A 19,248-nucleotide genomic window follows, 5' to 3' on the forward strand; every position below is an offset into this window, starting at 1 on the left:
TGGTGGCAAAACATGTCATGTTTGCACCCAATTAGAACATGTTTTTTCCTCGCGTGTACATGCTTAGATGCAACTGACGGTAACTGAGAATAAGTTACAAGATACTTGCATTTCTTCCCCATCCCATTACCTAACTTCTGGTTATTTGCTTTGAACTCCCAATTAAACTTGAACTGTTTTTGATTTCCCTTGAATGTTTGAGTTATGGGGATCTAGCAGGAGTACTAGAGTTTGGTGCCATCAGCCCTATTTTTTTAAACTCAACTAGTGTTAGCAGCATTCTGTGAACATGTAGCTGTAAAATTAGTTTATTCTCCTACGTGAAGGGGACTCAGACTGTAGAGAATTAAATACCATTATAGATTGGTATAATGTAAGAGGATACCTTTGTTAGTTGAAATGAAATTCAATCAGTCCTTCACTCCAAGTCTTGGTTAACCATGCAAATCAACTGAAATAAATGGCAAAAAGTAATTGTTACATGTATATAAATGTATGGGGTTGTATGGAAGTCTTACCCAAATGAACTCGTCAAGACACTGGGTAGAGGATCGCTGATGTATTAAAATGACGGATGTCCGTCATGGAGGGTAACTTAGAGTTAGAGAAGAATGTGCTTATTAAAAAAGGTCAGCTAAAAACTTCAGTAGAATTCTTATGCCTACGTCCTCAAACTTTCGACCGGACCTATCAGTGTAACTAACAACTTCAGATGAGACAAAAAAAGCCACCTAAAACTTTCGAGACAACCAAAGTTCCCCTAAGACATCCAAACAAACAAATAGTTTTTTGGGCAGCTCCAAATGAACCAAGAAGGGTACTAAAGTATAGAGAAAACCATTTGATACACTTCTGACATATTTAGAAACATTTGGTCATTGGGTGCCCCTGTCAAAAGCACTAAAAAGCTACAGAATTAATGCACCTATCAATGTAAAGCCAGCAGGGGAGCGGTGGGGGGGGGGGGGGAACAGGCCATGATTAGATTGTCTTTGTTGGTCCCGGTGTAAAGCATTAGAATTATTTTGTTCTCCCGGTGGGGGGGGGGGGGGGGGGGGATATTTGAATCTTTCTTCGACAGACATGTACTAGGATCAACTACATGTAAACGCTTTAAGATATTGCGCTATCAAAGTAAATGGAAGCCCTGCTTTACCAATGGAAAACTCCATCAGGTTGAAAACCTTCAGAGAGGTTTGATTTTGCCTTTAACCTGAAGGAGATAAAAATGTAAATTATGACTTGGATTTCCTTAACATGTTTGCAGATAATGCGAAGGCAAGTGCCTTAGGTAAGAAATCAAGACTTTTAAAAATAAATTTTATTTGGTGCCATTCACAAAAGAACCTAGCATCACATTCTTATATCTTATCCATTGGACAGGGCCATTAGTTGATATTCTATAATTTAGATTGAGTTCAGTATAAAGTTTTGAAATGACCACAATGCTGTATGAAAATGAAATGTTTTGATACTGTTGTCGCCTTTCAATAAAAGATGTCAGTTAGTGCTTTTAATAGAAACCAGAAGAGAGGTAAAACTTAAGGAGGGGGACATGTGGGTTTACAGTATTGCAGTATATGGCTTTTTTTCACGTAGTATTTCAGTAATTTTAATTTTAACGTGCATTTTGGTCATCATTTTGGCTGACGGTATTCAGTGAAATAAGATTGTTCACGGTACTATGGTACCGTTTATTTTTGCTTTCCTTTCGATACAATGCAAAAAAAAAGAGGGCATGCATCATTGACTGTGTGGTAATTTTTTATGAAGAGGGCGAAGGAGGCGAACATTATTGCCACAAGAATAAGTTTAGATGTCGGGTTTCGAGAATTTAAAAACACCTTGTTAAGTTAAAAGAGAAAATTTGGTAAGTTTGCCTCTTTCTGGCGCAGCGTGTGAGACGGTCAAGATAGTTGACCCGAGAGACTGACGTGCTAGACTAGACTCACTTATCAAAACTTGCACTAGACGTTCATGGAAAGGGTTTGGTTGGTTTGTTATTTGTTTTTGTTTTCGCGCTTTCAAGAGTTATTGTTATTGGAGTTAATTAGCTGTTGGGTCGACCTTCCAAAAGGTTGAACGAATGCAGTTTACTTTTCAGTGAAAATTTGTGAAAAATTTGCGAACTAAATATTACAAAAACCATGGACATCTGGTGCATAAATGCCTGAGATAATTAAACAAGCAGGGTTGTCACTAGGATTTCAAGTTGCCGGGTATTTGTTGTTAGTAGCTGGGTAAGTCGTAAGTAGTCATGGAGTCCCTCCCCGCCCCTCCCCCAAGAAGTTTTTGAAGTGCAACTTCTACCGTTTTCCAAAAGGCATTACTGCCCCAAAAAAGCAATCTTCATCAAGAGTACAGCTATCATTAGCAGTTTTATGATGATCACGTCTTTGTTAAAGAAAACTACAACATTCTGAGACACTAAAATAATAACCTAGCTTTTACTTTACATAAAGGCTTGTTGGAGGGTTTTTTTAGTGGCCGCCAAATGGGAATATACATGTAAGCACCAGGCCTGAAAAAAATGACAGGTTGGCACCGGTCACGTTACCTGCGCAGTCTTATCTTCACACAGACAAGGCGCATGCTGGCCAGTGAAGTGTTAAATCACAATGATACTTTACAAATGTTAAAAATGTGGAAAGGACAATCAATTCTTATACGGTGCAAATGAATTAGCATGCCCTGTAAAATCAATTGCAAATCCTCATTTAGTTATACGTAAGAACGAAACAACTTACGGAAAACAAAAGTAAAACTAATATTACAAAATTAATGAATATTATTATTATTAATCCACGGAGAAGCGGATGATGAACGTACGACAAAGTATCATAATTGGCAATTATAAACAATGCTGAGATGTCAAAACAAGACTCAAGGAGAAGAATGCAAAAGTAATGCTAATGCTTAACTTCCCTTTTATATATCACTTCTTGAAGGTAGAACTGACGGGATGTGATCATGACCTGCGGACAATGATCGAACAGTTCCTGTTGACCATGCATTATTTTATATACTCGATACCTAAAGCTAAATGTAGACCTGGTCACTTAGATGTCAATATGTTAAACATCGTTAAACATGGCAATCAGTCATAGTCTTCATCTTCAAAGCCTTCATCATAATCCTCATTATAATCAACATCAGCATCAGGCAGATTTAACGCTCGAATGAAGCCTCAACTTGTGATGTCAACAGAGATCTACTCAGGTCTTTCATTGTGAATGAAGAATGCAGATTCCTTTGCCACTTCTTCGACATGTTCAACACAAAGCTGACACAACGGTTGAAACTAGGGACTTTTAGCATCGACAAAGGTAATGGCAGCGAAAACGTCACTTTTAAAATGAATTGGCGTTTTTTCCAACTTTGTCGCGTTTATTTCAATTAGATGAAAATAACTTATGTAGGCCAATTTCCTTGGAGTTGATTTCTTTGGGACGGCACTCAAGTTTAGAAAGAGAAAGAAAAGTTTGTCGTCGCTTGTTTTACGTCCTCCATAAAACGTGAAACTAAGCATTTTCAAGTTGTAGTCGTGCAGTAACAGCAAAGAAATGTACAAAAAAGCGTGATGCATGTGCACACTAGTTGTTTTGCTCAATAAACCTACTGCATTTTTCATGTTCTCGTTACCATCGCCGTCGCTAAAACTCCCTACTGACATTTCATGAACGGAGGGTTTTCGCACGTGTGTACTAGTACCAAATCTAAGTCAGATGTCTTTTCCCAACATTTCTTATTTTTTGCATGTGAGTATTTCAAAATTACTTAAACCTACTGCAGATGAAACTTGCATTTAGTTTGATGGTTATTCTTTGTGTGTTTCAAAGGTGTGCTCTTTTGGTTTAATTTAACGACCAAAGTAGCCGGGAGCCATGCTCTGAGTAGCCAGGGAAAATCCCCGGTCCCCGGCCCTTAGTGACAACCCTGAAAGAGCTAGATGGAAGCAACCATAGGCATGGGCAACCGATTATAAATGTGATTAAAATTTGCGGTATCGGTATTTAGACAATTTTCAATGCGGTATTTTGATATTTCACATTTTTTCTTACGGTATTGCAGTATTGGGTAGCCCCAAATGTCCCCCTCCTTATGTCAAAACTTTTATGTGCAGCCCAGGGCAGGGAAGTTTCTGTGCACTTGACTGGAATGATCTGCCTGTGGGCAGGGAATTTGACGGCAAATTTTGGAAAAATGTCAATCCCCACTCCATGCCCAGCCTCACTATCCCCCTCCCCCTCACGCAGGCTTTACATTGATAAGTCCATTAGTTAAAAGAGAAATGTGGTCTCTTTTCAACTTCCTCAGGGGTGGGGACATTTGGCCACAAATGGGAATGTTTGTCTCGGGGAGTGGGGAATTTGAATTTTGACTGATACATATAGGTGGTTTTCATGCAATCTCGGGAGACACAAATAACAATGGTGAAATGAACAAATGCTGGTGGACAAACAAAGCGAGCTAATGAGCGATCTTTTGTTTACCGTCCCCCAGCACGGCGGCGATGACGTAACGTGAAAACCACCTTTAAAGTCTGTATTAACTAGTTTTTTAATTCACATTAATTGTAGAAAGAAAGAGAATATCGGCCACTTAAGAAGACTTCCCTTAGACTGGACATTTATAGATTCAAAGTAACCAAGAACAGCTGCGTTCACTGAGGTCAAGAAGCTTACCTAACGTTGATTCAGTGTAGACTATTGTTCAGTTATGAACAAGCTTCAAAAACCTGGAATAAACAATAACCACATTAATCAACCTTTCTAGATGAAGCATTACCTTTGACCATTACTTTTTGAATGCAATTAAGCTAAGCAACTGAAAAAAAGCAAACTGACCTCGCAATTCATTGCTACAAGTAGAAGCTGCCAGAAAAATTGTCACATGTACTTTTCACTCTTAGGTCCCAGTATTTCGCTCGGTCAATCTGCAAAAAAAACTGGAATGTCGATTTGGGAAAACTGAAGTGAGGAAAGTGGATCGAATTATCGGGAGAAAAAGTAGGTTTGCACTATTTCTATGGTATCAATAAAAGTAGTATCAAAGTTATAACTTGTTATCTAAATATTATATGACTGAATATTTGAGCCTTTCGTAAAAATTAGCTCTACTGGTGGAAGATTTTATGGATCATGTTTGTATTGAAAAACACTGAATGCGTCATGTTGATTCTTTAGATGATTCTCTTCTCTTAAGCTGCTCATACAATGGGTAAGTTAACCTTTCCGATCAAAAATTTACAGCTGAAGGTGAAATGTTGATAAGTACAAACCTCTTGACTTTCCAGGAGCAAATGTCTAATGTAAAGAAAAAAGGGGACAGAAGAACTGATAAGTAAAGATAAGGAAGGTCTTGAGGGGGTAGTGTCATATGTGAGCTGAATTCTATGAGGAAAATGCTGTTTATAATTTTTTTCTATTCAGAGATCGCCCAAATTCACAACGAGGAATTATATAAATAGTCTTTCCTGAGTTCCACGGGATATAGTTCTAACTCAGTTCATGAACAATCTAAGTAGTTTAAAATCTTAAACAAACCTGTTGATGATCTCCGATGTAGCTAAACGGCTTCGACAAGCTCCGATATCACAGTGGCTGAATAAAAATGCAACCTACTTTAATTCACACTCAGTCCCTGTCGAAAAACAGAAAGAGATTGACCATGATTAAAAGATAATCAGCAGAACTTTGTGTTTGTGTAAAAACGGACTAATCAACCAAGAATGTCTGAGTCCAGAATTTTCAAAGTAAGTAATTCCCTGAATTAAGTAACGCATAAGTGAACATCACTTATCCATCTTCATGTTGTCACATTGCTGTATTTTATTTGCAACACAATTGATCAAAGACTATTGATATCTGTTTTTATTCAAAGAAGTGGCAGCTTTGTTGATTTTCGATGATTTGCGTTCAGAAGGAAACAGACGTCTGTTTAAGACTGAGAACATCATAAACTTATCGAATGACTTGGACGTTCACGACGGTCATCGATCTTCAGCTGCTAATTTTATTAAGTGTATGTAAATATACTGATCAACGTTTCACAGAAAAATTCCTTTGCAAGTTGAAGTTAATGAGTTCGAGAAGAAGCATCCTAGAAAGGTTCATGCAGTGTTGACCCAATATAACAGAATCAGTTTTGTGTTAGAAGCTTGCAAGTTTGTTAACACCTTCCGTTTCTTTATCATTAATGTCATTTACTTCTAAAGCATACACTGCAGATACTATCTAGTGACAAAACAAGTAGTCACAAATAGAAAAGTAATTCTGTGGCGTTCATTCTCTGCCTATTCATTACTTCCTTGAACTTTAAAGTTTCTAAACTAACAATTTAGACATTCGAATTTCAGAAAGTCTGCTTACCGACGTTATTGGGCGATCCAAATGTATGGCTAAACATAAATGAGGAATGTGTACATCAAGAACCAGCGATAATACTAAGGTACCCGATTTCTCCTTCTTTGGTTTAAGACAAATTAAGACCTGGAAAACCGAACAGTGAGGCTGGCATCGGAGACGTTGAAGCTCTTTCCCATCTGCCTCGGAAGTGAGACATATGTACAAGATTAGTGGGCGCTGGTTTGGGCGCGGTGTTTTATGCAGTAATTAAAAATATATTTACATTGAATGACGTCAACGTCTGGGCTGGAATCACGCGATATTTTGGAGAGAAACAACTGATTATTATTGAAAGCTATTCAACTGTGCACACAACGTTATGTAATATTATGCTAAGGAAAGAGTAATTTTAAGTGGCACACTTTTCAGATATTGGCCCGCGGGAGTGGTAGCAGTGTATCATTATACCATAAAAAATTCACCGTAATACCTCAAGTTCTCCTCAACACCGAGATCAATAAGAAATGTAATACCACACGGTACACTCGTTTTGTTTTTAGATCATGGCAAATGCCATACAGCTTTTTAAAATCCTATATAAAACATAACACAAACCTGTTCACGAAGTGTGGTTAAGATCTGAAGAAAATGAAGTGAATGACAAGGGCGGGGATTGGGGGGTGGGGGGGGGGGGGGTACTCTCTCAGGTGTCTGCAGCTCCAACAGGGTATGTCAGATGTTTTTCGCCTTTTAGACTTTGTGAAATTCCGAATAGATTTGTTAAAATTTTGGCCTTAAATAGGGAATGGTTTGCTCAAAAATTAGACATGTATGGTTAGGAACCACAACACTTCTCTTCTATTCGACATCTTGGGCAGAATTTGCCTGTGATCAATTTGAAGCTCTTCTGCAAAGTGGTAACAAATCAATCAGCTACTGTTAAAAGCTAGGAAAATGCATCAACGTGCTCGTGCTGTAACTGTATGGTAAGAAAGAGGGCATTAAATTTTGAGTTAGGTCTGAAATGTAGTGGAAAAAATCTCATAAATAGCGTGAATTCGTCAATCTGACCCAATCTCCGTTTTCCAGTTACAGGGAAAATATATTTATTGATTCATTGAAGTTATCAGTAGGGTTTTTGTTTTTTACCTCATTTTTGTAATTAAAGGTAAACCGGGGGGTCCTACCCGTCAGGGGGGTGTTCCATTTTGTATTACAATGTAGAACCGTGTGGTAGTAATTAATTTCGAGAATAAAGTGGACCAAGTATTTTTCGAGACTTCACTGTCCTTTCTATTAAAATGAAACGTAGCAAATGACAAGCATATCTGCAACATGGTAATTCAAAAGGCATTGCAAAAATCCTACTCCCGTGGGAAAAACATAAAACCTCACATTTAGCCAATCAGAACAGAGCTTTTCATAGTGATTGTTTCTGACCCAATCAGAAAAAATGTCCAGATTTTGTTTTCTACTTGTGATCTGAGACTGAATTACTGTATCATGTAAGGATAATACACAGAAACAAAGCGGCTAAAAAGGTCTAAATTATTGTTTATTTACAAAACAACCACTCAATTTCTTTTTATACATGATCATGCTGTCCCTGTTTTAAATACTGCAAAAGTCTTACGTATCCAGCAAAAAGAAGATACAGTTAAAATTAGTACAGATTGCATATATGAAAATGTTCCTGATCCGGATTACTCTCCGATAGAGTTTTCATTATAACATTCTAAAAAGTCGTATTGTGTCAGTGACAGACAACAAACGAATTTAACCAAAACAGATACAAATACTGAAGAACAATGAAAACTTAAAGAAAGCTGTCTGAGTTAGATGACAACAAATTTTAAAATTCTGTTTCTTTGTTCACTGTAGTAAGTTTACAGAGAGATTGTACGATTCTCCACTATCGGAATTTTGTGTACACCATAGTATTGTGGCTCAAGCTTCAGAGACTTGCGACAAGAGCGTCCACCATTTGATCAGTCAACTGGATCGTCTGAACTTGTGCTCGGCGGCTCCAAATCAGTTGGTGGTGGTGTCAGCATCGGACGAAAGACAAAATATCCCGGCATGCCTGGTGGGGGCGGAACTGTGACGGGGTATCTCCACAGGGAGGGGGAGGGGATGTGATCTTGAGCCTGACCTTGAGGGGAGAGGTTTGGACGGTCATGGAGGCCTGGATTGGGTCCATGGGCCATAGGAATAAAAGCTTGCACTAACAATGTACTAGCTGTAAAGAAATAAGGTCCGGAAATTAACATGGTGATAGTATTGTACGCGGTAACTTTTCAGACAGAAATGTTGCTTTGCAAAACACTGGATTTGTTTAATTGAAATAAATTGGCCTGAATCCTGACTGACCATTCTAATCCATAATACTTCTCTGCTTTCAAACGCCATTGATAAACCTGATTCGCTTGTACGTTTTGTGGCTAATTTTGAGAGAATATACCGTCGAATACCCTTATGTAATTATAAAACGATCTACATTGAAAAAGAAATCCTACAAGCCGAGTAAGCTTTACTAAGAATTCCTTTCGGGAGAAAAAACCAACCACGTGTCATTGTTCTATTTCTATGCTCACATAGGAGTTGTAAACTTCGCAATTTTCATTAAGATGTCGTAGGAATCCTTACCAGGTGAAGCGGAGGGCGCTGGAACCGCAACAGTAAATGGCGCGTCCTCACAACTGGGGTGAGTGTCTAAGGTAGGACTGCTGCTGGACACTTGAATTGGCTCTACATGAGGGTCTTTAACCAATTCAGTCTGAACAAATGAAAGTGAGACGAGAATGAGTGATGATACAAACTGACAAAACCTACATCAATTTAATCTTTTAGGCGTCAATCATGAGTGCATGAAATAGATGTTCTGGGTTTTGATTTTGTGGATCACCAACGATTAATGCAATGCTATTTATTTCAAAAGTGCCGTGCGATATGACCGTCAAATAGGGTCTATTGCAGATGACGAAACATATGCACCAATAGAGAGATGACAAGCATCTTTGTATGTGAACTTTCTGTACAGGAAATCAATTAATAGAGGGTTAGTTAATTCCTTACAGTTTTATCGTCATGATGCATGCTTATCTGGAGTTGGCCTAATAAATCACTACCCCCCCTCCCCAAGGGAATGTAACATATACCTCATTTCCACGGTTAAAGGTGTGGTTTATAAGCTGAGGTAGAGTCTAGAATAAGGTATATTACAATATTTACAATCTTTGATCAGCGGTATGAAGAACTGGATATTCCGGTTCACAGTTTTTCTTGGATACATAGGGTGGGATCTTAAGTGTTTTTTCTAGACCAGGGCGGCAAATGGTCTTGTGAAGACTAAGGGATTCAGGGACAAAGCGGCACACCCCTTCCCACCTTAAAAAATCATAGAACCCCACCCGGGATAAAAAACCCAATGTTATTAGACAATATTTGAACTGTAAAACCTCTGTTGATGGTTATGAGGCTTATAAGCTTATACACCACAATCTCTCCTTTGCTACCTAAAGAAGCATGGTATTTCGGACAGTTTAGCATCTCGGAATAGAAAGCAATGGCTATTCTGTCAGTACGGATTACAGGACCGGGTCTACCGTGTAGCCGTCAGTTACTAATTTGAATCATTCTAGGTCAGCAATTTCATCGACACCACAATGTTATTGTAAAATGTGATTTATTTGTCTTCAGCGATTTATAGTTTCCGCTGACCTCTCCCCCGAGTTGACAGACCGGCAGATGATTTCAGTAAGTTGGGGGTATACGTTCCCTTTTCCTATATAAAGTGGTGTCTGTATCACGATATTATCAAGATCCATGACACTGTTGACAGTGATAATGAGACGGCTGAATGTAAGCGAATTTTGCTATAATTTGCCCTGACTTACTTGAAACTCATAACGCGTTATCGCGTGTCGGGTTAAGAAAATTGCAACATTTCTGTCAACAACGGAAAGTATCGCGTCTCAGCCCTGGGATTATTAATATTTCCAAAATAGCGCTCTTGGATACCAACTTTGGCCTTCGTTTTCTCGGCCTCTATTCAACGAAAATGCTTCATTTTTGGAACTTGAGTTCAGGTTAAGAGTACATTTCAAAGAAGTGATTTTATAAGCATGATCATTTTTTGACTTTATAGCAGTTCTAATACCTTAAATGAACTGACCATCAGTGACCTACAGGATCCTGTATCTACACACTTGTGTCTTTCTGGTAGTGAAGGGAAAATTGGCCGACTCCCCTATTAACATGTTCGTTACCAAGAAGAAGCCTAAATAAGTTCGTTTCACGCGGTGAGGGTTTATTTCATTGAAAAGCAAGACTTCGGGAGTCTGCCATAATTATTACCTCATGAAGAGAGATACGCTCCAACTCAGTCTGTGACCCCATTTCCTACGAAGACAAGGAAAAACGTTCATCTAAAAAAAAAGCTATTCAGAACTGACAAACCAGCTGACGATACAACTTTGCCTGGATATTTCTATGTTTGTTTGCGTTTCAAGAAAGTTTGAGCATGGTTTGCTGTTTTGCTACGAGAGTCGGATCTTGGGGGGGCGGGGGGGGGGGAAAGGGGCAGGGGGCTCTACAGGGGACAGTTCTGACAGATCTGCCGATGTTCTTCACTATAATTCTAAGCTTAAATGCTAGGAATGCCGTGTTATCACTAAAATCGCCAGGTATATTTTCAAGAATTACATAGTACATAAAGCGAACAATGGATATCGTGGCATTATACGCACCCTTAGCATATTGGATCCTAGTTCAGCTCATCGCAAACGGGCAGTTTTTAAACAGGGACGGATAATGATTATGTTCATGTTTTCCTCTCTTTTATCTTAAGGTCTGGATCCGTCACGGCTCTAAGAGTAACTTTCTTTAGTAAAATCCAACTAGTGGTCTATTATCAATGCTGCGTTCTGATTGGTTGAGCTACTACTAGGCTATATGTTATAGTCCACTAGAAGCGAAAAGCGCGGACTCTTCGGCGGCAAAAAAGGGTTAAAGTCTAGCTTTAACTAGCTAAAAGTTTTTTATTCTCGATATGTTTGACCAACTAGTTGGATTTTACTAAAACAATTATTCCTCTCGCCCTCATGGGCTATTGACTCAGAGCCCATTCGAGCTCGAGGAATAATTGTTAAATATACCACTTCATAGTAAAACGGTTTTTCTTTCTCTACAAAATATGAGTACCCACCAGTTCCTGCGGGTCGCGAGATTCACCAAACGATCTTGCATCTCCTGGTTTAAGGTTTCCTTTTTTATTCTGCCAGAAAATCATGAAACAATATTTACCTTCTTAATGTTTCGTTTAACAATATCAGCAAGTAGCGCAAGGCCAGCTTACCGTATGCCGTAAATCAGCGCGCAAGTAGAAGCCTAATTAACCTCTTATTTTTTTTTGATGAAACTACTCGTTAGTCCTCTCGTTTTAAAACAATGTCATACTGGAAAGGTTTTACCTTATTAACTGGCAAATGTTTCAACTCGGGTAAGTTTTGGAACTTGGTCTGGGTTTCCATGTCCTATGAAACGAAAAAACGAAAGGTTCATCATCATTGTACTAGTATTAAAGCGTGTAAAAATATAGCCTAAGTATCAGACGTTTCTGGGGGAAAAGGGGAAAGATGGAAGCGAAAAAGGGAGAGAGCTGAAGGAGAGAAACCTTCCTTTCTCTTCTCCCCCTTCCCCCTCCCCCATCTAAAATATCCTCTCCCCTAGCCCCTTAGGAAGGCCTGATACTCAGGCTAGTAAAAATATCAATTACATAAAGCTTGGTTGGGATATAAATACTGTCTGAAAAGTCTTGTTGTTTCGTAGGCATTTTACAATTTTAACCTTGCCCATAGTTGTACAAGATCATGTAGACTTGCTACAAGTCGAAAACTTATTCTACTTTTGTACTTAAGATAGGCCAAGCAACGGATAACACGTTGATGGTTTTTAACCATTATTGTAATGGTAAAATTTGAGAATATATCTTCTTCTCTAAAACAAAATCTTTATATAACCCACCTGCGCTTGATTCTGCTCTGGTTCACATGATGGGCGTTCATCATCAGCTTCCAGGATTTCTTCCCCATCCTGTCACAAATCACACTGTTAGTTTTACACTTAACACCATGCATCCTTCTTTTTGATAACTGTAAGTAAGCCCACTGGCATACTTGTTTAAAAAAGAAAAGTGCCTACACCTATGCTATTCGATGAGCACTACAGATTCGATAGCGCTTTCCTCTGTCAAAGAACACGGACCTCATTAATCAATTAATTCTACACCAAAGAGGATTTACTCGCTAAAGGTTTTTCACTCTCTACTTCTGGATATTTACTTTTTATTTGTTTCTGAATTGATTTAGTACGCGTGTTAGCGACGACCGAAAATATCGTCTGCGATCGCAGGCTGTACGCGTGTATAAATACACGAAAACTCAAGGGCCTCGATTCCAGAGAAATTACATCTTGACCAGCCATTAAATTCTTATTTTTTTTCGACCACCGAAGTGTTCACTTGTTCCAAAGCAATAAACGCTTTCAAGCGATAGAATTCATGGACAGACCCGTTCCGGAAAAGCTTTAAACCTAAGCTTTCTTCGCAAAACATGCGTGGCTTCGGTCACGCAAAGATTCTTCTTCCCAGTTTCCACGGACTCCGCTAGGAACGCCTGGGACCACAACAGTCATTTTGTGTACTAAATACGAAGAAAAAAACCCGCTTGCAGATTATAAGTCTCACTGCTTACGTAAACGAGACTAAAAAGCCCATCTATGCTTTCAAGAGCGAACTAAGAAGCGAAGGCTAATGAAAGAAAAGGAAAGAGGTGAGAGACCTCCTAAAACCCTCGTCGTTCTTCTCTCACTCCGGTTCTCTTTACTCTGTTTCCACTATATCAGAACGTCTAAAGCAGGTTACTTTTGGCCAAAAAACAACCGAGTGTGGCCTGCGAGAGAACCGAGCAGCCAACTTTTGTCTGTAGTTTATTTTGACAGAAATCCAACATTAATTAGTTCAAGGGAATAGAAAGTTAGATGAAGCAGAACAAAGATAAATACATAAACTTAAACAAACGAAGCTGGTGACTAACCTGTTCCAGTTCCATCTCTGATTCAAATGTTAAATCAGGAATGAGATCAGGTCTTTTATGTTGCGGCTCGCTGTTCCTTTCAACATCCTGCAAAAAATAATAAAACATTTCTTTAAGTGCCTATCCGCCCCAAAATTGTCAGTTTTAAAACGAGGTACAATTTCAGTGAATCGGATAAAACGAACGGCCTCCACGCCCGGTTAAAGAGTACGAAATATGCCTATTTGAACGGGGTGGGGGGAGGGGGAGGGTGTGATTACACGTAGGCTATGTAGATAGTTCTCTGGGTCGAGTGAAACAATGACGCAATTTAAGGCATTGTTCTTAGCTCCGCCCCGATTTGTTGTAGCTTCTGCCAACCCTCTATTCCTATTGTACTCTTGAATAAACTGTTGACTCGCCAAAGGCTCTTCATCCAGCAAAGGGAATTATAACATCATCTTCAGCTCCCCGCTCGGGTAGTTGGGTCATAATTTTCCGACTTCTTGTTATGCTGGAAATTCGCTATACAAACCAATGAATAAAATTCCATTCTGAGCCATCAGAATCGACACTTGACAAGCTTTCCAAATGAGATATCTTATTTACTAGACGGAACGATGGCGGTTCAGCGAAGAATAAGCAACGACCAACGGCAACGAGAACGGCAAAAAGAGCAAAACAACCGTTTTTCTTTTTGCACGTGCATCTCACTTTTTGTACATCTCTTTGCCGTTGGCCGTTGTTGCATAACGCCAGAAAAAATTTACCAACATTTGACAAAATAGAACGACATAGAATCAGAGCGATGAATATTGAAACAGCGTGGATTCACTTTTTAAGAGACGTTTTCGCCCCGTCGTCGTCGTCGTTGCTTAAGCTAATGAGTTTCCCACGTGGAACTCTGACATGCGTGTTAAGCATGCTAAGGAGAAAAATGCCTCAAAATACGTCACTCGCCCCAAGCCCAAAATGTCATGGCCTATGATATTAATTCTACTTATGGCTCTAGGCTCCACGTATTTGAAAATCTGTAGACAAATGAGATTTAGCTACAATCAAAATCAATCGATCTGCGGCACAGTTTATATATAAAAAAATTTGTATTTTTATCCCAACAACTCCTGAACGTGTTTGATTACCTCTGACGAACGGAAAAATAGAACTGTTCACACAAACACTGAAAGTCTTAAGGTGGCTCCGTCATTAATGCAGGAGCATTGAGATATGACTGACTTTCCGTCATAACTTTTTTTGTTTTCAACGCGATGGCTGCGAAACTTTGCAAAGAACAACAGATATCATTCAGCAATAATATGAAATACTTCGATTTCATTAATGGCAAACATTTTTTGCGAAATTAGCGCTTAAAAGGACCCCACTTTTCGAAGAAAATCGCGTCTAGTAAAAAACGTTACTGATATTTTTCACTGAAATTTCTGGTATCGGTTTTTATTCATATAATAAATATGCTACAGAAATTTCCTAAAGCTTGCTGGTAAGGCTGTCACGATCAAAATATGCCCAAAAACCATACAAAATTTTTTTTCCCTTTGACAGAATGTCTTTTAGAGTTCCAAGCATCACAAAAATGACTGAAAACACTCAGTCAAAATTTTAACTTAGCTCTGAACAAAAAATGTGGAACTTACCATGACATACCACCTTCAAATATCGACAGTGAGTTATCCGATATGATATTAAGGATGTAACTAGTCGTGGATATTAATACTGGACATACTGTCTTATTGTTTCCTAAGTATATAATGCGCGCTATTTACAATTTTAACCATGCCCATGGTTGTACGGTATTATACAACTTATTTTACTCATGTACTCAACTTGAGATAGACCAATGCTCCAATCACCAAAGCTCACACAGGTTTAAAAGGTGTTTAGTGAAACACGGTTTAAATTTGTTTCGTTTATAAAAGCTGCCTACTGTACTTTTTTCGATTGCAAATTTAGTGCAATTACGTAACGCGTAAAAGTTCATTTGAATTTGGGTTAAAAGCCTGTGTTTTAGTTTACTTTTGCTGTTTTTCATTCAGTTTCAAAATCTAGTTTAATTAAACATGTTTAGTTGGTGTAAATGGGGAATAAGCAATGGACAACGCCCCTTCCCTTTTACAACCTCCTTCTCCTAATAATTATTGCACAGTCCCGGCTCAAACAAAACCTTTATAAAAAAGATCAGCAACCAACCTGTTCTTGATTCTCCTCTGATTCATATGATGCCTTTCCATCTTCAGATTCAATGACTTTTCCCTCGTTCTGGCAAAAATCATACATTTATACTAAACAACCATCCATCTTCTATATGTAACTGTAAGCCCACTAGCGTACTTATTTTAAAACGAACAGACATTGGAATGAAAGAAAACCCTGAAACATTTCAGGGTTATTTCAAATGACGTTACGTACTACTATACCTCGACTACAAGTGTAAGACTTTGGTTTTGATGGCCAGGAATGAGGATGGAAACGGATTGAAACTTGAAAAAATTGGGCCAACTTTTTCAAGTTTAACTCCTGTGTGCCGTCACGTGATTGGACACATGAACAATCATTTATATGTTTCATGATTTGCGCCTGTCGTTGTAAGACATTTCAGAGATAGCATCTGCGACAGATCTTGTATGATTGTAATGTGAATGACATATTTAATATAAACAAAAGGGTTAGCTAATTACAAGGTGCCAACCCTTATATTAGTGACTGGACTTGCTGTAGAACACTGTAATCATCCGAACTACCAGATGGAGAGTTATCGATCACTTCATCGGAGTTACGAGAACAAAACGAACCCCTTTTTTAAATCATAGGTAAGGTGTCTGTTTCTATTTTCTTTGTTGATCTACCAATTGTCAAACAAAACTCTTTTTCAAAAATCAATAGGTCTACTTGGCAAAAAATGTCAGTGATATCTTCCCTAGACAGCTTTAAAAAAGGTAATCTATTTTTTCCAAAGCAAAAGTCACTTTTGGCTAGCATGTTCCAAGCATTCAGATAGTGGGGAAACAGGCTACTTTTGGCCTAAAATCAACTGAGCGCGACGGCGAGAGAATAGTAGAGAATCTTTATCTGTTAACTGTACTTTATTTTTAACAAAACCCGCCCGGTCATCAATTTAGTTCAAGGGAAATAAAAACTTACATGAAACTGAACAAAGATAAAATAAATATATACTCTAAATACAGTCGATGACTGACCTGTTCCAGTTTCATCTCTGATTCAGATGATGAATCAGAAATGACATCAGGCGATTCAGGTAAAAGCAAGAGGTTCCTTAGAATAGCCTGCAACTTGCCTGCAACAATAAAATAAAACTATTCTTAATGCACGGGTTCTTAATTTAAAACCTTTTACGTAACTGTCAAGATTAACTACCACCAACTCGGAAATCTCCAGTGAAATACGCTAATTAACGAAGGCTCCAAAGCGTGTTTGATTATCTCTGACGGAAAGAAAATAAAACTAAATAATGCATTAGTCAACTGCAACCCCGGCCCCCCGAACCCCGCGGCATAGCGGGAGATAGCGGGGATTTAACGCGGCCAATGCCAGGATTTAACGCACATTTAACATGTTCGCCCCGGTGGCGGGGGAATTAACAAAATACCTGTTTTATCCATGTCATGAGCGGGGATTAAACAGTAATACGAATTTTCGGAAGCGGGGATAGAAGCGGGGATTTAACATGAGTGACTAAAGGAAAAGCCTCGTTTCCCAAAGTTTTGTACGGCGGCAGAAGAGAGATGATGTTGCAGAGAATGATAATATCAAAACAGAGGAGAAACAGGGCAGGAAGGCACAAAACAGGTTGCTTTAGTCTCAGACACAGAAAGAAAGCGTATAGAACGTCCTACACATTGGTCGAGCGTTGCCTTTCAAGGACTTCACAAATCTCATTTGAGTCTCATTTGTTCACCTCCTACGTAAACGACGATAAATTAATCCCAAAAGCGCTTTCCTAGTTTCTCGGTTCCTCTCCCATTACTTCCACCATTAGGAAAATTGGAGAAAGACAGAGCTGTTTCGCATCCCAGGGGGTAATCTGGGAAATTCTCGGTGGGGGTGTGCCGCCTAGTTCTCCAAATCCTGACCCTATTTCAGACCAAAAAGTGTCATTTTCCACACCCTTTCACACCTGACCTCTAAAATCCACACCCGTTTTCAGACCTGACATTTAGGCAGAAATTATGTCAGAATTACAGTCAACCGGCCCTTTATGGTGGACACTGTAGGGACCTCAAGTTACTGTCCTCATTAGCGAGAGTCCGTAATAGCGGGAGTCAAACGTCTGTAATTTGTTTTTGCCGGGGAATTTAGCTGCTGTCCGTATTATTGGGGTGTTCGCAAGGCGAGAGTTGACTATACCTAAATGGCTTACATAAAAAAGTACCTCTCCCCCCCAGATTTCGCTTAAGATCCCTTGCCCTTACAAGAATACCACATAGAACTTACTTTTTTGTAAGCCATCTAATCACATTTTTCTACAGTGGCTTTAGAGGTCCGTTCTCAGGAATTAGGTAAGAAAAAAATCCTCTGGCACCCAGGGTAACATTTTTCATGAATTTGAAGGAACACAATCGAGAGTTTCTATTAACAGGTCCGATGGTTTGAAGTTTAAGAAATACAGAATACCAGATCAGACAGAGCGTTTGAAATCGAGCCTAGAACTACACTTTACTAATTCCCTGCTATACGGGGCTTTTAACAAACTACTTGGCCCGGGGAGCGGGAAAATTGGCGATGTTTTAACACCAAACCAATGTTAAATTCCCCGCTAAGTCCCGGAGGTCGGGGAGCCGGAGTTTAAAATGACTGATGCATAAACTTAAAGAAAGGAAGCTGGTGACTAAACCTGTTCCTGTTCAATCTCTTTTTTAGATGATGAATAAGCTTATTAACTAAACTATAACCCACAGATAAGAACTTGCCTGATCTGGTTTGGCCAACCTGGTTCTTATATTGTTGGATATTAAAGAAGCAAATTTCTGACAGCAGGTTATTAAGCCACTAGGCTCTTACACGCGGGTTTTTACTGCATTAAAAACTAACTCAGTATCCGGCACCAACTCGGAAATCCTCCGTAATGGAGACTTACAAATGAAGGCTCCTGAGCGTATTTGACTATCTCTGACGGACAGAAAAAATAGAACTGTTCACACAAATACTGAAAGTCTTACTAAATATTTAATAAACTTTCACAAAAAAAGGTGAGTGATAACTAACCTGCTCCTGCTCATGCGCTGATTCAGGTGATGAATCAGGAAAGAGGTCAGGGTAAAGCAATTTCCAGATGTTCTCTGTTGGCCAAGCATGTTCAGGGTGGAGGTTTCCTTCAAGATCCTTCAACAAAATACAAAACAATACTTAAAACCAGCTATCCCCCTTTAATTAAGTGTGGACGTATACACATTTGAAAACCTTTTTTCATTTTAAGTCCCATGCGGTTACACTGACTAAAAAAGACAACTGTTTATGTGTCAACAACTTTGACAAGATGCACTAAGTTCAAAACAAGCCTCGCGTGCCGAAGGCAAAGACTTGGCCTATAAAATAAAAGGCAGTCTTTGACTGCGGGTGGCTACTGTTTTAGTTTTGTAGAATATATTGCAACAAGAGAGGATAAAGGGGACAGAGAAGGCATCCCCCATACACACCCTATTCCATAGGTAATTCGTCTCGAGTTATTTTTAGAATCGGGATAAAGTTACCTCGCGCGCTGCGTAGATGTTTCGTGGAGGTTTCGCATGACTAAACGCCACGCAAAACATGTCGGACGAAAGGCAATGAAAGCGTCAAGAGATCGAGAGCATTTC

The 19,248-nt window shown here is 39.1% G+C and overlaps 4 protein-coding genes across 6 annotated transcripts in view; all 4 read right to left on the reverse strand.

Annotated features, from left to right (window-relative positions):
* Positions 1–19,248, reverse strand: part of LOC140949512 (uncharacterized) — a 188,174-nt gene that overhangs the window by 14,208 nt on the left and 154,718 nt on the right. For 2 of the 3 annotated variants that reach the window (XM_073398674.1, XM_073398675.1), the window contains exons 1-6: positions 6,372–6,568; positions 5,547–5,643; positions 5,282–5,306; positions 4,848–4,936; positions 4,686–4,738; positions 386–451 (exon numbers count right to left, since the gene is read on the reverse strand). The exons of the other annotated variant lie outside the window; for it this stretch is intronic. The gene's annotated coding sequence lies outside the window, so the exon portion shown is untranslated. Of the gene's footprint in view, positions 1–385; positions 452–4,685; positions 4,739–4,847; positions 4,937–5,281; positions 5,307–5,546; positions 5,644–6,371; positions 6,569–19,248 lie in introns of those variants that run through there. 3 annotated transcript variants of the gene reach the window in all.
* On the reverse strand, positions 7,674–11,652 carry LOC140950914 (uncharacterized). The gene is made up of 4 exons (XM_073400129.1): positions 11,554–11,652; positions 10,704–10,748; positions 8,994–9,123; positions 7,674–8,586 (listed from the first exon to the last, which is right to left on the reverse strand). The coding sequence occupies exons 1-4, from the start codon at positions 11,635–11,637 to the stop codon at positions 8,336–8,338; spliced, it is 510 nt and encodes a 169-aa protein (XP_073256230.1). The 5' UTR covers positions 11,638–11,652; the 3' UTR covers positions 7,674–8,335.
* Positions 11,774–18,710, reverse strand: LOC140950808 (uncharacterized). Its single transcript, XM_073400028.1, has 6 exons — positions 18,659–18,710; positions 16,633–16,730; positions 15,626–15,694; positions 13,442–13,528; positions 12,372–12,440; positions 11,774–11,881 (listed from the first exon to the last, which is right to left on the reverse strand). Exons 2-6 carry the CDS (start codon positions 16,645–16,647, stop codon positions 11,774–11,776), a joined length of 348 nt encoding a protein of 115 aa, XP_073256129.1. The 5' UTR covers positions 16,648–16,730; positions 18,659–18,710.
* The window catches only part of LOC140950811 (NLR family CARD domain-containing protein 4-like), a 39,633-nt gene continuing 38,941 nt past the window's right edge, over positions 18,557–19,248 (reverse strand). Inside the window, exons 10-11 of the mRNA XM_073400033.1 lie at positions 18,659–18,775; positions 18,557–18,562 (exon numbers count right to left, since the gene is read on the reverse strand). Coding sequence (XP_073256134.1) covers positions 18,557–18,562; positions 18,659–18,775 — 123 coding nt within the window. The remainder of the gene's footprint in view (positions 18,563–18,658; positions 18,776–19,248) is intronic.

The sequence above is a fragment of the Porites lutea genome, chromosome 10 (assembly GCF_958299795.1).
Source record: "Porites lutea chromosome 10, jaPorLute2.1, whole genome shotgun sequence".
NCBI classification, from domain to species: domain Eukaryota; kingdom Metazoa; phylum Cnidaria; class Anthozoa; order Scleractinia; family Poritidae; genus Porites; species Porites lutea.